Genomic DNA, 14732 nt, shown 5'->3' with positions numbered 1-14732 from the left:
GAATTAATTGACTCTGGATTCAGTACAAAAGCTATCATCTCAACTTATCATTCAATGCTTTTGCTGAGTGCATCACATGCATACATAAACGGCAGAGACTTCTGCAAAATAGCTGTGATAAACACACTTATTATGTAGTCAGTGTAAAGCACTTGCAAATAGTTTTGACCATCAGTGTTGAAAGAATTAAACGACTAATAAAAGGCACCAAAAATATAAGAAAGGAGTATGATAACATAATTTAGAGCTATTAACTCAAATAGGTGAACTAGCATGACACCAGAATATAAAAGCAACACAGGATTGCTGGAAATGTTCAGATATTTCCTTCAGTAAAGTTTTCTGATTTCAGAAAACCACGCAGAATAGGCCTTTCCTTAACTGGCACTGTTTTGAAAAACTTTTGTAACAAAGCATAATTTAAATTGTAATTATGTAAACATGTATCACCAACATGTGAAACTTTTCATAGTCAGTTTGCTGTAACGCAGTTTAACCCAATTGTATCAAAATACAAGACAGAGTTGGATGAAGCAAGTCTTCAGTCCATTTGATCTCACCTTTAAGTAGTACAATCTCTATTACCTCCCTATGGTAAGGTACCATCTCAACTATTCTACTTATTGATTGCCCATATTAAAAGGCTATTTGTCTCAAAACTCAACTTCCACAAAAAAGAAATCCAAAAATCAAAAATGGCTTGTTATTAAGTCTATGCTACAATATTTTCAAGTATTATCAACATGAAAAACATTTGGCAAACCTATACAGCGAAAAAAAGTCTTTTTTTTCCCCCTAATGTGTGAAATCACAGCTAATTCAGATAATTTATTACATGGAAGTTTTACGACAAAGAAACAAATTCTTCAGCCGAGTTGGTCTATCCCAGTGCTATGCATCACATGAGCTTCCCACTACCTCATTTCCTCTCATCTAATCAACACTGCTTTCCATAAGATGCATCTACCTGATCACTTCAAGTTCTTTGCATGGTTGAGTGGGTGTTATAGATCGCCAACATCAAGTAAATAAGCTTTTTCTGAATTTCTTCATGGATTCATTAATGACCACTAACATTATAAACGTTAAAAATCACAACACCTCCAATTAAACCTGTTGGACTATAACCTGGTGTTGTGTGAATTTTAGCTTTACACACCCCACCCCAGTCCAACACCATTGTATGTGTACAACTTACAGTCTACACAAGTTCCTCAGATCTCTGCTTTGATGGCCATGTCTTTTTGTGGGTGGCTTTAATGTAATTAGTAAGACCACAGTAATGTAATCTCCAAGTAATTTTAATGCAAATGCATATTTATGAATATTCTTCATAGAGACTGTGATCCAATCAGCAAATTCCAAATACCCAGAACTGCATCCAATTTATCAAACTGTCTACTCTATAACAAATGAACTCAGTAGCTGCTTACTTCCAGCTCTGAAATATGAGTATGTAGTGCATGCACCATATCCTCTGCTTCACGGACCCTTCGATTCAGCTGTGGTGAATAATTGCTGGCCAACTCATTGTCATAAGAATCCAAAATGCTTTTCATCCCATCACGAGCCTGCAACACAAAAACGAAGGTTTCTTCATTATACTTGCAACTAAACAAAACTAAGGAATCTTGCATTTTGTACATTACTTTTCATGAGCACATGGTATTTCAAAGCACTTTGCAGCCAACAAAGGATTTCACTACATTGGACCGTCAGCTTTGATTTGTGCATTCCAGATCTGAATTTCGATTTGAACCCAAGATCATTAGACTCCAAGGAGAAAACACTACAACAACTGAGCCACAACTGAGAATAGAAGGACACTCCTGGTTCGATAACATTGCCATATCTCAGACATTCAAAGCTCACTAAATCCCAGGACTATTGACTAAGACTACTCTGTTGCTCATGGTAAAAGCTGAGTTAGATAGATTCAGAGAAAATATATCATGCTGTGTGGAACCACATTAGAATTCATTCATAACTTATTCTGTTTCCATGGGCAACAAGCTGCAAGGTCTTTCAAGATTACCTATCACAGTATTAATCTACCATTAAAATCTGAGAGAATGAGAGGGTCAACCAAATGACTAGAATTCCAACAATGAAATAATAAGGGACATCTCAAGATTCAAAATCTGCATTTCAACCATATGCAGGCTGAGTTCTTTCTCACACAGAAAAAGAAAGAAAATATGAAAGTCAGGTTGCCCTCACCTATCATGGATAGCAAGCTGCAGAGGACAGAAGACTTTGAGTGTAGATTTTGTAAGCGACATGAAGTGTAACTGTTTATCCTTCAACCAAGATTATTAAAACAAATTATTCAGTCATTGTAATGCTGTTCATTGGACCTTGTTCTTACATAACCTGCTGCTGCCTACATAACAACAATGACTACACTTCAAAAGCATTTTGGTGAATCATCCTGAGACCTCACAAGGAGCTGTATAAATGATTGCCTTTTCCTCTTTTCACAAAATGGCGAAATATAAGGACAGAAAAGAAATGAAAAATAATTTGTAATCACTTGTTTTAGACTGAAAAGCTATCAAATTAAATTAGTCTTAAATAAACTCAATTTCCTCAGTGTCAAAGTCTTTCCTCCCTTCTTCAGATATCCATCACCAACATTCCATTTAATACTAAGCACTCCAAGTTTTCGGTAAAATTCCACAATCAACTTGGGTATGATCACACAATGTTGCACTAATTATATAAATGCTTGTAATCCATGAAATGAGGTGAATGAAGAATAATGAAAACCTACAGGGACAAAGCAGTAATTTTGTCAAGAGCTTAAGTGACTGTGGGACTTTGTAACTTATTCCTACTACTTCTGTTTATTTTAATTAAGAAAAAACTTCAATGCCAAAAAAAATTATTCACTCCTAAGTTCATGCTCAAGCAATTGATTGCTATTAACCTTTAAAATTGGGGATTAACTAATTCCAAATATAATTCTGAATTACCAAAACAAACTTTTAAGTTTTAACTTGATTTTACACAAAAAACAAAACATGCAGTAGGTATACCATAAGGAAGATTGCATAAACAGCTTTGCAGGACAAAAAATTCTAAATACAAATGTTGAAATTATGCTTGCGACATACAAATTATAAATACATATCAAAGTTGAATTTATGTTTGTGGCAGAGCAACAGGGCCCACATGAAATCATCCAGGATTATAAATGAAATGAAGATCAATGGTAACACAATAGTTACGTTCCTGATTCGATTTCTAGTTGGTCCCAAATTTGTAAATGTTCAGCATTTGGAGGCAGCCAAAAGAGATTACAGATAAACCCAGGGAATCTGGGATAATAGAGATCAGAAGGGAAGAGTAAGTGAGGCGGTAGGGGGGGTTCTTTCTCATTGTTATCCAATGATGTCAAAATTGCCTCAGAGGCAACACTGTGCCAGGGAAGAACATACAGTCCTCTGACAGTCAAAAATCCACCGACGCTCAGTCACCGGTTCATTTATAAAGAAGATTAGGCAGTAGATAGAATACAGCAAGTTCGCATCATTATTAATGGAATTCTACCCTAGCATGAGTTGTGAAGATTGAAAAGGAGAAATAAGGAAAGAAAAAAAATTGTGGGGGATGAAATCAAATCATTAGCAAAAACCTCATAATACACTGGTTCAAATATTCAAATTTCCCATCTTCACTGGGAATAAACATTCTATAACATAACAGACATAACAGATGTTTGGTGTTTTCCAAACATCACCACCTCAGTTCAAGCTATTTTTTAATATCAGCAACACTTCCATTTACTACACTGACTATAGAGACTCATTGATCCTTGATGCTCTGCCATCACAGTCAAAAACTAAAACTTTGGACATTCTGATCTTGTTAAACTGGACTCTGATGTTTGTTGCTTGATAGCTCTTTTCAAGTACTTTTGGTCAAAATGAATGTTTCTCTATTTTGCATTTTTAATTTAGACCACTCACTTAGGTGATTTTGTTGCACTTGATCCTCAGCTGTCCTAAATCACCATTCCAGTTTTAAGCAAACTAGTTCATAAAAGAATAAAATTAAAGAATTCAGTTATCCTAAAACACACTTTATCCATTATTACCTAACTGAGGTTGTCTTGTCATATTCAAAATTGTTCATAAAAACCTTGAGATTGTATGACAGGAAAAATAGGAGACATATAAGCAATGAAGTATAGTATTACACATAGCTACAGTACAGTGGGTAGCAGGAACTTAGAATATTTGATGCTGATTTAATTCAAAGATTAAACAGCAAAATTTTACACTGATCATGGAGGCATATGTTAAATAACCCAGAAAATTTGAGAAGCTGGTGAGAACATTTCAGTAGTAAAGCAATAAATCACTTTGAGCTCTCCAAACATATGGACTTTAATGAACTAAACCATGGCTTGATCAGTTCTGGTCAACAGCCATGAGAATGAAAATATTTTTGGTGACTTTTAGTCAGGTGGTGTTTCAAGTTGCCATATACATCATGAGAGGCAATTCCACTGCAGATTTCATTCTGACCTTAAATACAACTGAAACCAGCTACCTTGATCATATGATGATCAATGGTTTACCATCACTGAATACTCCACTATCAACTCCTGAGGGGATTCCAATTGACAAGAAATTGAATTGACAGCCATATAAATACTATGTCTATAACAGTGGGTCAAATGTTATGAATTCTTCAGCAACTAACTCATCATCCATTGCCCTCATGGCTATTTACCCTTTACAAAATGGAAGTCAAGAGAGTGATGGAGTATTCTCCAGTTGCCTAGAAGGGTGCAGCTCTATTAACACTGAAGAAGTTTGACACCATCCAGAACAAAGCAGGTCACTTGACTGACACCACATCCATCATATCTTAACACCTTCTCTCTCCACCGCCAATGCACAGCAGCAAGAGTGTGTACCATTTACAAGATGCATTAAAGCAATTCACCAAGGTCTTTTCAACAACAACTTTCAAACATACAATATCTACCAACAGCAAAAATAAAGACACCAGATGCATGGGAGCATGATCAGACACAACTTCCTCACAAAGTCACACATCATCCTAACTTGGAACAATATCAAAGTCAAAATCAAAGTCAAAAACAATATCAAAATTCTTTCAAAGTCACTGGGACAAAATCCTGGAATTTCCTTTCTAACAACATTCTGGATGTTATTACACCCAAAGGAGTCAGGTGACTCAAGGAAACGGATCACCACACATGCGTCAGGCCAATTAAGGCTCAGCAATAAATGCTGACCAGCCAGTGACACCCACATTCTCTGAACAATCAAGAATAATTAATTAATGCACATTTTTAATTTACACTTTATTTATTGTACCATTTATACAGTGCATTCTGGCAAAAACATGTGGATGATTGTGCAAAAAAAAACAGCTTGCATTCTAGGACCAGAGCACTCCAGACTCAGTAAATGTGGTAACATGTTAAACTTCATCTCTGCATCATATTTGTCGAACAGACAATTTACTACCATCTTCTTCTGTTTGCTCAGTGCAGATCAGTATCTAATAATAATGTTCAGCAACTTATGCACTCCATCTTTCAACTCCACATGATCAACAAAAAGGAACTAGATTTGTTCCCTCAAAAGGTGAAGCTCACAATAAAAATACTTCACATCGAGACCAAGCTCATATAAGCAGAGACTTACTGATTTACCATTACAGGGGGCTCAGTAAAACAGCCACACCTACTTTGAATTGCTTTTTTTGGTAATGGTGAGGGAGGCTTCTAATATTCCACAGAGCAGTATCTACTCTTTTCTTGAAAGAAATACATCCAAACCATGGTTTGATTGAAAGATTTCTAAGCAGAAGTCATTCCAATCAGCGTAAAGTCCCACACCACTAATTTACCTCCATGATATGGAAAGCAAATGAATCATTGACACTATGCCATTTCAGTGCTTCAACACAAGGTTCATAAGCTTCTCGAAAGTGAAGTCGCAGGTAGGTAGGATAGTGAAGAAGGCATTTGGTATACTTTCCTTTATTGGTCAGAATATTGAGCACAGGAGTTGGGAAGTCATGTTGCAGCTGCACAGGACATTGGTGAGGCCACTGTTTGAAAATTGCAATTGTGGTCTCCTTCTTATCGGAAAGATGTTGTGAAACTTGAAAAGGTTCAGAAAGGATTTACAAGGATGTTGCCAGGGTTGGAGGCTTTGAGCTATAGGGAGAAGCTGAATAGGCTCGGGCTGTTTTCCTTGGAGCATCGGAGGCTGCGGGGTGATCTTATAGAGGTTTACAAAATTATGAGAGGCGTGGATAGGATAAATAGACAAAGTCTTTTCCCTGGGGTGGAGGAGTCCAGAACTAGAGGGCATAGGTTTAGGGTGAGAGGGGAAAGATATAAAAGAGACCTAAGGGACAACCTTTTCACTCAGAGGGTGGTACGTGTACAAGCTGTCAGAGGAAGTGGTGGAGGCTGGTACAATTGCAACATTTATATGTATGGGAAGGGTTTGGAGGGATATGGACTGGGTGCTGACAGGTGGGACTAGATTGGGTTGGGATATCTGGTCAGCGTGGACGGGTTGGACTGAAGGGTCTGTTTCCGTGCTGTACATCTCTATGACTCCATGACAAGATGTAAGAATTAGGAGCAGGAGTAGGTCATTTGGCCCTTCGAGCCTACTCCAACATTCAAAAAGATCACAGCTGATCTTTTTGTAGCCTCAGCTCCACTTGCCTGTCTTCTCACCATAACTCTTAATTCCTTTACTTTTCAATAAGATTGTCTATCCTAGCTTTAAAAACATTCACTGAGGAAACCTCAATCACTTCATTGGGCCAGGAATACCACAGATTCACAACCCTCTGGGTAAATAAGTTACTTCTCAATTCAGTCCTAAATCTTCTCCCCCTAATTTTGAGGCGATGCCCTCTTGTCCTAGATTCACCGGTCAGTGGAAACATCTTAGGAAAAAGTGTGGATTGCAGATGCTATCAGAGTCTAAAAGTGTGGTGCTGAGGAAAAACACAGCAGGTCAGGCAGCATCCAAGGAGCAGGAGAGGTGACGTTTCAGGCATAAGCCCTTCATCAGGAAGGGCTGATGAAGGGCTTATACCCAAAATGTCGAATCTCCTGCTCCTCCATTGCTGCCTGATCTGCTGTGCTTTTTAAAGCTAAGATAGATAATTTTTTGAACAGTAAAGGAATGGGTTATGGTAAGAGGACAGTTATGTGGAGCTGAGGCTCCACTCAGAATGTTGAGAGATAGTGGAAACATCCTCTCTACTGCTAACGCATCTGCTCCCTTCATAATTTTATTTGTTTCTGTAAGAACACCTTATCCTTCTAAGTTCCAAAGAATACAATCCCAGTCTACTCAGTCTATCCTCATAAGCCAACCCCCTCAACTTCAGAATCAACCTAGTGAACCTCTTCTGCATCCCCTCTAGTGCCAGTACATGCTTTCTCAAATAAGGAGATCAAAACTGGATGCAGGACTCCAGGTATCGCCTCACCAGCACCCTGTACAGTTGCAACATAACCAATCTGCTTTTAAACGCAATCCCTTTAGCAATGAAGGACAAAATTCCATTTGCCTTCTCAATTACCTGTTGCACCTGCAGACCAACCTTCTGTGATTCATGCACAAGGTCAGCCAGGTCCCTCTGAACAGCAGAGTTCTGCAATTTCTTACCATTCAAGTAATAGCCCTTTTTACTGTTATTCCTACTGAAATGGATGACTTCACATTTATTAACATTGTACTCCATCTGCCAGAGCTTTGCCCACTCGTTTGCAAAGTTTCAGTCCTCTGCACACTTTGCTCTATCACTTTACTGTCATCTGCAAACTATGACACACCACACGTGGTCCCCAACTCCAAATAATTTATGTAAATTGTGAATAATTGCAGTCCCACACAGTTCCCTGAGGCACACCACTAGTCACTGATTGCCAATCAGAATACCACTCATTTATTCCCACTCTTTGTTTCATGTTGGTTAACCAATCCTCTATTCATACTCATACATTGCCTGTAACATCTTGTACCTTTATCTTAAGCAGCACCCTTTTGTGCGGATGCCTTTTGAAAATCTAGGTACCACCACATCTACTGGGTACCCGTTGTCCACCGTGTTCATAATGTCTTTATAGAATTCCAGGAGATTGGTTAAGCATGACTTGCTTTTCATGTATCTGCCCAATGGGACAATATTTATCTAGATGCCTTGCTATTTCAAGCATTTTCCCCACTACAGAAGTTAAGCTAACTGGCCTATAATTCCCCATCTTTTCACACCAACAGTGCTGTCACATTTGCTGTTGTCCAATCTGCTGGAACTGCCCCACAGTCCAGTGAATTTTGGAAAATTACCACAAATGCATTTGCTATTTCTCCCACCATCTCTTTTAGCACACTGGGAAGCATTCCATCAGGGCCAGGAGACTTGTCTACCTTTAGCTCCATTAGCTTGCCCAACATATCTCTTTCATGATAATGATTGGTTTCAGGCCCTCACCTACCTTTGTCTCCGTGTCTATTACATATTATTTGTGTCCTTCACTGTGAAGACGGACACAAAGTACTTATTCAATGCCTTGGCTATTTCTTCATATCCAATTACTAAATTCCTCCATCTCATCCTCTGAAGGACCAACGTTTACTTTAGCCACTCTTTTTTGTTTTATGTATTTATAGAAACCTTTATTACCTGTCTTTATATTCTGAGCTAGTTTTATTTTCTCATAACCTATCTTACTTTTCTTTATAGTTCTTTTTGTGGCTTTTGTGTGAACTGCCACTAGATTCAAAAGGTTGACCTTTGCTTGTGGTAGTCAGAGTCCAGCACAAATGCAAACAAAATGGTAAAACAATGAAGCACTGCTCTTTAATCAGCAACTCAATCAGATCAGCAACTTCATGGCACAAGATCACATTTGTGATGTAAAGTAGTAATGAGAACCAAAGACAGAGCTGTAAATCAAGATTCTAGACATGGTAGACCACCTGGAGAGTAGAATCATTAAGCTTCTATTTCCCTGAAGCGAACATCAATAGACACTGTCATTACTGTAACATTCAAGGCCGTGAAAATGTATTTTCATCTGGGGATGGATTAACTCATTTACTATCAGACAATATCAGTCCTGATGAGAGCTAACAATAAGCTTCCAACGTTTCCCTGCTGTACAATTAGATTAGATTCTCTACAGTGTGGAAACAGGCCCTACGGCTGAACCAGTCCACACCTACCCTCCGAATAGTAACCCAAATAGACCCTCTGACTAATGCACCTAACACTACAAGCAATTTAGCATAGCCAATTCACCTAATCTGCACATTTTTGGGCTGTGGGAGGAAACCGGAGCACCCGGAGGAAACCCACGCAGACAATGTACAAACTCCACACAGACAGTTGCCTGAGGCAGGAATCGAACCTGGCACCCTGTCACTGTGAGGCAGCACTGCTAACCACTGAGCCGTGCCGCCCAACAATATTCTCCTCAAAATACACCCCCGTAATTTTCTGCACACTTGAATTAATGTACACGGTCAAAGCATGGGATGCCAGTACTGGGGGATGTAGTCTTTTCGACTTTTCTAATTCAGACAGTCATTTGGCAGTTCAGAATTTAGATGTTGCTGAAAAGAGAGAACTGTTGACAAAGGTCTTTGCCTTGCACTAAAAAGGCCAAATACAGGAATGTCAAATTGTAAACAAAAGTGATGGTTTAGAGCTTAAGCTGAAAAGGATTGTGATTGATTGGGAAGTAGGCTCCAACTGACTGGGGGTGTTCTGTAGAGAAAGTTCTAGAGAACTGTTGGCTCCTCATACTTTTGGGTAGACTAAAGATAGAACAGGACTTGAATATATTTCTTATGTTTGGACAGTAAATCCCTCCTTGTGAATATAAGTTGTTCCTAACAAGAGTAAATGAGCCACTTTACCAAGTCAACAGTTTAACTGAACTTGTCCGTGAGCACAGCAATTAGTACACTCAGACTCACTTACCAAGTGCTACCCTATGGAATCAAGGCTAATAGTCATGTTTTGTTTTGGATTTTGCAAGCACCGACTGGTTGAATGTGGTATGCACTCTGTCAATCACTCTGTCAAAAGAGGAACATAAGAATTGGGAGCAGAAGTCAAACGTTCATCCTTTGAATCTGCTCCATCATTCAGTTAGATCGTCAGCAACATGGTAATGGCCATGACTCCATTTTCCTGTCTGCCCTCATAACCCTCGATTCCTTTTTCTATAAAGATTAATATTGCCTTGAATGAATTAAATGTTACAGCCTTCACTGCTTTCTAGGGAAAACAATTCCACATATTAAGACTGTGCTTTTTTTTATCTTTGTGCTTTGTGTAATTGCAGACTGAAGTGAGAATTATTTTCAAACCAATATTTTGTAAGAGTTTACAGCATGTTTTGAAAAACAAATGAACTAACATTCATTGCAAGTATTGCTGAAACAGCTGTTTGAACAGCAGTAATTGAAGATTAGATTGCAGACAAACCAGAACCAAGAAGTTGTGTATTCAGATGGAATAGTAGTTGATGGGTGTATGAAGTAGTGACAAAAGCCATTTGCCTGCCAAACTGAACAACTTGGGCTGGGACCATGATATAGAGACAAGTGATCAGCTCTCCATCAGTTCGGGAGCTCTGTCTCTCTAAGTTCTCATCCGTAAGACACTTGAATCCTGAAGAAAAACAGTTGATCTTTCCTTCTTTCAATTGATAAGTCAGAAACGTTTGTAAGTGAACTGTGCCTTTGCAAACTGGTAGAAGATCTCAGGAAAGGAACAGTGAGAAAAAAATCTTCTGATCAACTCAACAGATCTAGTGAATAAAGACTACTGAATTGCTTTCCCACGGTCCATTTCTTCCCCCATCTCAAGTATGTGCACACACGTGTTTACATATGGAAGGAGAAATCTATAAGGGGGTTACAGTTCTAAATTGCACTGTTAAATGCCAATGGTTTATAAGTACGTATCTGAAGCTAGAGTCTTATTATTTGTAATGAAAAGTAATTCATCAGTATAGAAACCTGGCATACAATTCTCTCAAACTAGGTCTAGAAATCAAGTAAATTGGGAAACTTTCACATACTTATTTTAAAATATTTAACTGTGGAGTGGAGTGTCAACAGACTGAATAAATAAGTCTCAACATAACTATAAGAAGAAGAATGATGCAGCTGTACAGAACATTGGTGAGGGCACTTCTGGAACACCGTGTGCAATTTCGGTCTACCAGAAAGATGTTGCTGGGATTAGAAGATTACAATTATGGGGAGAGGCTGCATAGGCTGGGCCTTTTTTTCCTGGAGCATGGAATGTTGAGGAATGACCTTACAGAGGTTTATACAATCATGAGGGGCATGGATAGGGTGAATAGTCAATGTCTTTTTCCCACGGTAAGAGAATCTAAACCTAGAGAGCATACGTTTCAGGTGAAAGGGTAAGGATTTAAAAGGGATCCAAAAGGCAAAATTTTCATGCAGTGTATGGTGCACATATGGAATGAGTTGCCAGAGGTGGTGATGGAGGAAAGTACAATTACAACATTTAAAAGGCATTTGGATGGTTACATGAATATAAAGGGTTTAGAGGGATGTGGCCAAATGCTGGCAAATGGGACTAGATGAGTTTAGGATATCTAGTTGGCACAGATGAGTTGGACCTAAAAGTCTGTTTCAGAGCTGTAAAGCTCTATGATTCTCTAACTAATCTAATCCCATCTTCCAGCAACTGGCCTTGGCATCACAAGAGCATGTCTAAATACAAGTGCATCCTTCAAAAGCATTTTCCAAATCCATGCTCTCTGCCACTTATAAGGACAAGATCCAGCAAATAAATTAATGTTTCATCACCTATAAGTCCCCCTCCTCTGATGCAAACCACAAATCATCCTAATTTAAAACTATTTCAATGGGTTAATCTCCTGGAATTCCACTCCTTTTAGCATTCTGGGTGCATATACCCTATAATGGACGATAGCAGTTCAAGAGATAGCTCATTGTCCCTTTTCAAGTGCTGTTAAGACTAAGCAATACATGACAGCAGAGTCATCAAAGCTGATACACAAATAAAGATTTTTTTTAAAGAATCACTGGAAAATACAAGACTGCTTCCAATTGTTGCACCCCATATTTAGTACTACAAAATAAATGGATTACAATTAAATTTAAGCTAAAGAGATCTGCAAAATAAAAGCAATAAAAATATACGTCTACGTATGAGTTTCTTGTGTAAAATGTTTCTTTAAAACATTCACATTAAATCAATGAAACCAAATTACAATTACTTAAACAGTTGGACTAGAGTTGTACCTCTTCACACCACTAACATTACTGAAACAATAGATCTCATTGACTTGTATTGTTAAAAATGTTAACTGCTGTACATTAACTGCAGTCCCATGCATATTAGGAGAAGGATCTTGTGGAAGGATGAAGCAGTCAAAAATTAAGGAGGAAAATATTGCTTAATACTAATTCATTGTTCACTCTGAAGACCTGTAGTTTTTCAAAACTCATGCTGTTTACTCAGTCAATTCTATCAATTTCACAAGGTTATCATACTTACTCTTAAAGTTGCTTGCATCCAAACAATTAATAGATGACAAAGTTGGGACCAATCCTTTACTTCAAATTTTGTTGAGATAAAATACTAGAAGGTAACTTAAAGATTTAACAGAAGAAATATCAGGGCAGAATTGGGGAATGGGGTCCTTCAGATTTCAATGCACACATAGGCCAGTTATTTTTTCAATCACCAAAGAACAGAAGTTAAGTACAAAACTTCTGGATATGTCTGACTATCTTTATCCAGCAGTTTTCACAACTCAGTGTTTTCAATGTTCCGGAGTTGAAATCTCAAGGAGTTCAGCGGAACGAAAAAGGTGTTAAATTGCTTTTGTGTGAACTGAACAACTGATTAGTGAGTTGGATGGTGAGTATTCCTCTTCTTGAAAATAAAGGAAAGGTCTTAAGTTTGTGTTCTGGACATTTTTTTAATTCTCTGCTTTCCTTACAGAAGCTTGTCAGGTATAACACTGCTACTAGTGTGCAAAAGAACAGAAAAAACCCAATCAAGTGTGAAGAGTGGGGATTCTTTTTGTAAAAACTGAAAATACTAGAATGAGTTATAACTTAAATCAAATATGATTAAGGTGACATATGACATGATATCTTGCAGCTTCAAAATGTGGGAGGTCCTGGAAACCATGGCGATCCACAGTATATACATTCCTAGTAAGTGTTTGCAGTTAAGCAACATTCAAGCTGAGTTCAGTAGCTGGACTCCAAGCTGCAGACATTGCACCACATTAGGGAGGAGTGAAGTCACAGGAAACTTTGAATCAGGTGGTTGTGATTTGATTGCAACTAAGACAGGTATGGGGGGGCCAAAGAGGCAGACCTCGATGAGTCTCTGTCTCTGCATTTGTCTGACAGGCTTGAGGCTCTTCTAAGCTCTATGCAGAACAGCAGGAGACTGTAGGGAGGATGAGGGAACTGAATGTGGCTCTGTGATACACAGAGACAAAAAAAACTGCAGACGCTTGAATCCAAAATAGACAAGTAGGAGGCTAGAAGAACACAGCAAGCCAGACAGTATCAGGAGGTGGAGAAGTCGACATTTTGGGTCATACAGAGAGGCTTTCAATCGGAGGAAATAGGAATTTAGTAGTGGTGGAGGTCCATATAATTAGGGGGATAAATACTAATCTCTGCAGCTGTGAATGAGAAACTGAAAGGATGTATTGCCTGTCTGGTGTCAGAGTCAAGGACATTTCCTCGGGGCTGAAAAGAAGTTACAATAGGACAGGAGGGATCAAGTCGTCAGTTCTAAACTTGGAATTACTGTACTCAAAACGTTAACACTGCTTTCTCTCCACAGATGCTGTCAAACCTATTGTGTTTTCCCAGCAATTTCTAGTTTGGTGATAACTAGGGATAAGCAATCAATGCCCGTCCAGCCGGCAATTCCCACAATCCATGAATGAATTTTTAAAAACATATCTGTTCCATGAGTTGCTTCAAACACTTGACCCCTATCGTTGTGGTGGGAGGGAAGGGAAAGTCAGAAAATCACTTAAATACAGCTGATGGTCCTTTACACCCCAGTGGTGGAGAAACCTCTATTGAGGAAAAAGGTGAACATTGCTGAGGCCCTCCCCAACAGAACCGGGCTTCAATCAGAACAAATGAGACAGAGCCGGACGAACAGGGAGAAGAGGGCGTGAAGATGTATTGTTAAGGTAACTGTGGGAGTTGATGGTTTATAATGGACATCAGTGATGAATCTATCTCCAGAAATGGAAACACGAAAGGAAAGGATGAGTCAGAGATGCACTAAGTAAAAGAGAGAACAGGGTGGAAACTGGAAGTAAAATTGATAAATATGTTCAATTTCAGATAAGAGAGGGAAGCAGCACCGATTATGTATTCAATGCACCAGAGAAAGAGGGTGTCAAGTAGGACAGGAACAAGAAACGTTCAACACAACTCACAAGGAAATAAGCTGACTGGCGCCAATGGCCACACCTTAGACCTGAAGAAAGTGAGACAAAGCAAAGGTGAAATGAGGATGAGTTCAGCTAGTCAGGGGAGGATGATGGTGTATGAATACAATTCAGGCCTTCTCTCAAGCAATCCAAGGACATTGAAGTGAAATTTTTCAGGTTGCCCGAGACTCATGGGTAGTGGCAGAGGACTGGTGAATTT

General features: G+C 38.7%; 1 protein-coding gene across 3 annotated transcripts in view; it reads right to left on the bottom strand.

Moving 5' to 3' along the window:
- mad1l1 (mitotic arrest deficient 1 like 1) overlaps window positions 1-14732 on the bottom strand; it is a 900368-nt gene that overhangs the window by 654538 nt on the left and 231098 nt on the right. For all 3 annotated transcript variants that reach the window (XM_072559202.1, XM_072559204.1, XM_072559203.1), the window contains one exon: window positions 1434-1571. In XM_072559202.1, coding sequence (XP_072415303.1) covers window positions 1434-1571 — 138 coding nt within the window. The remainder of the gene's footprint in view (window positions 1-1433; window positions 1572-14732) is intronic.

The sequence above is a fragment of the Chiloscyllium punctatum genome, chromosome 40 (assembly GCF_047496795.1).
Source record: "Chiloscyllium punctatum isolate Juve2018m chromosome 40, sChiPun1.3, whole genome shotgun sequence".
Lineage (NCBI taxonomy): Eukaryota > Metazoa > Chordata > Chondrichthyes > Orectolobiformes > Hemiscylliidae > Chiloscyllium > Chiloscyllium punctatum.
The sequence above is the reverse complement of the archived record's forward strand: the minus strand, read 5'-3'. Positions and strand labels throughout refer to the sequence as shown.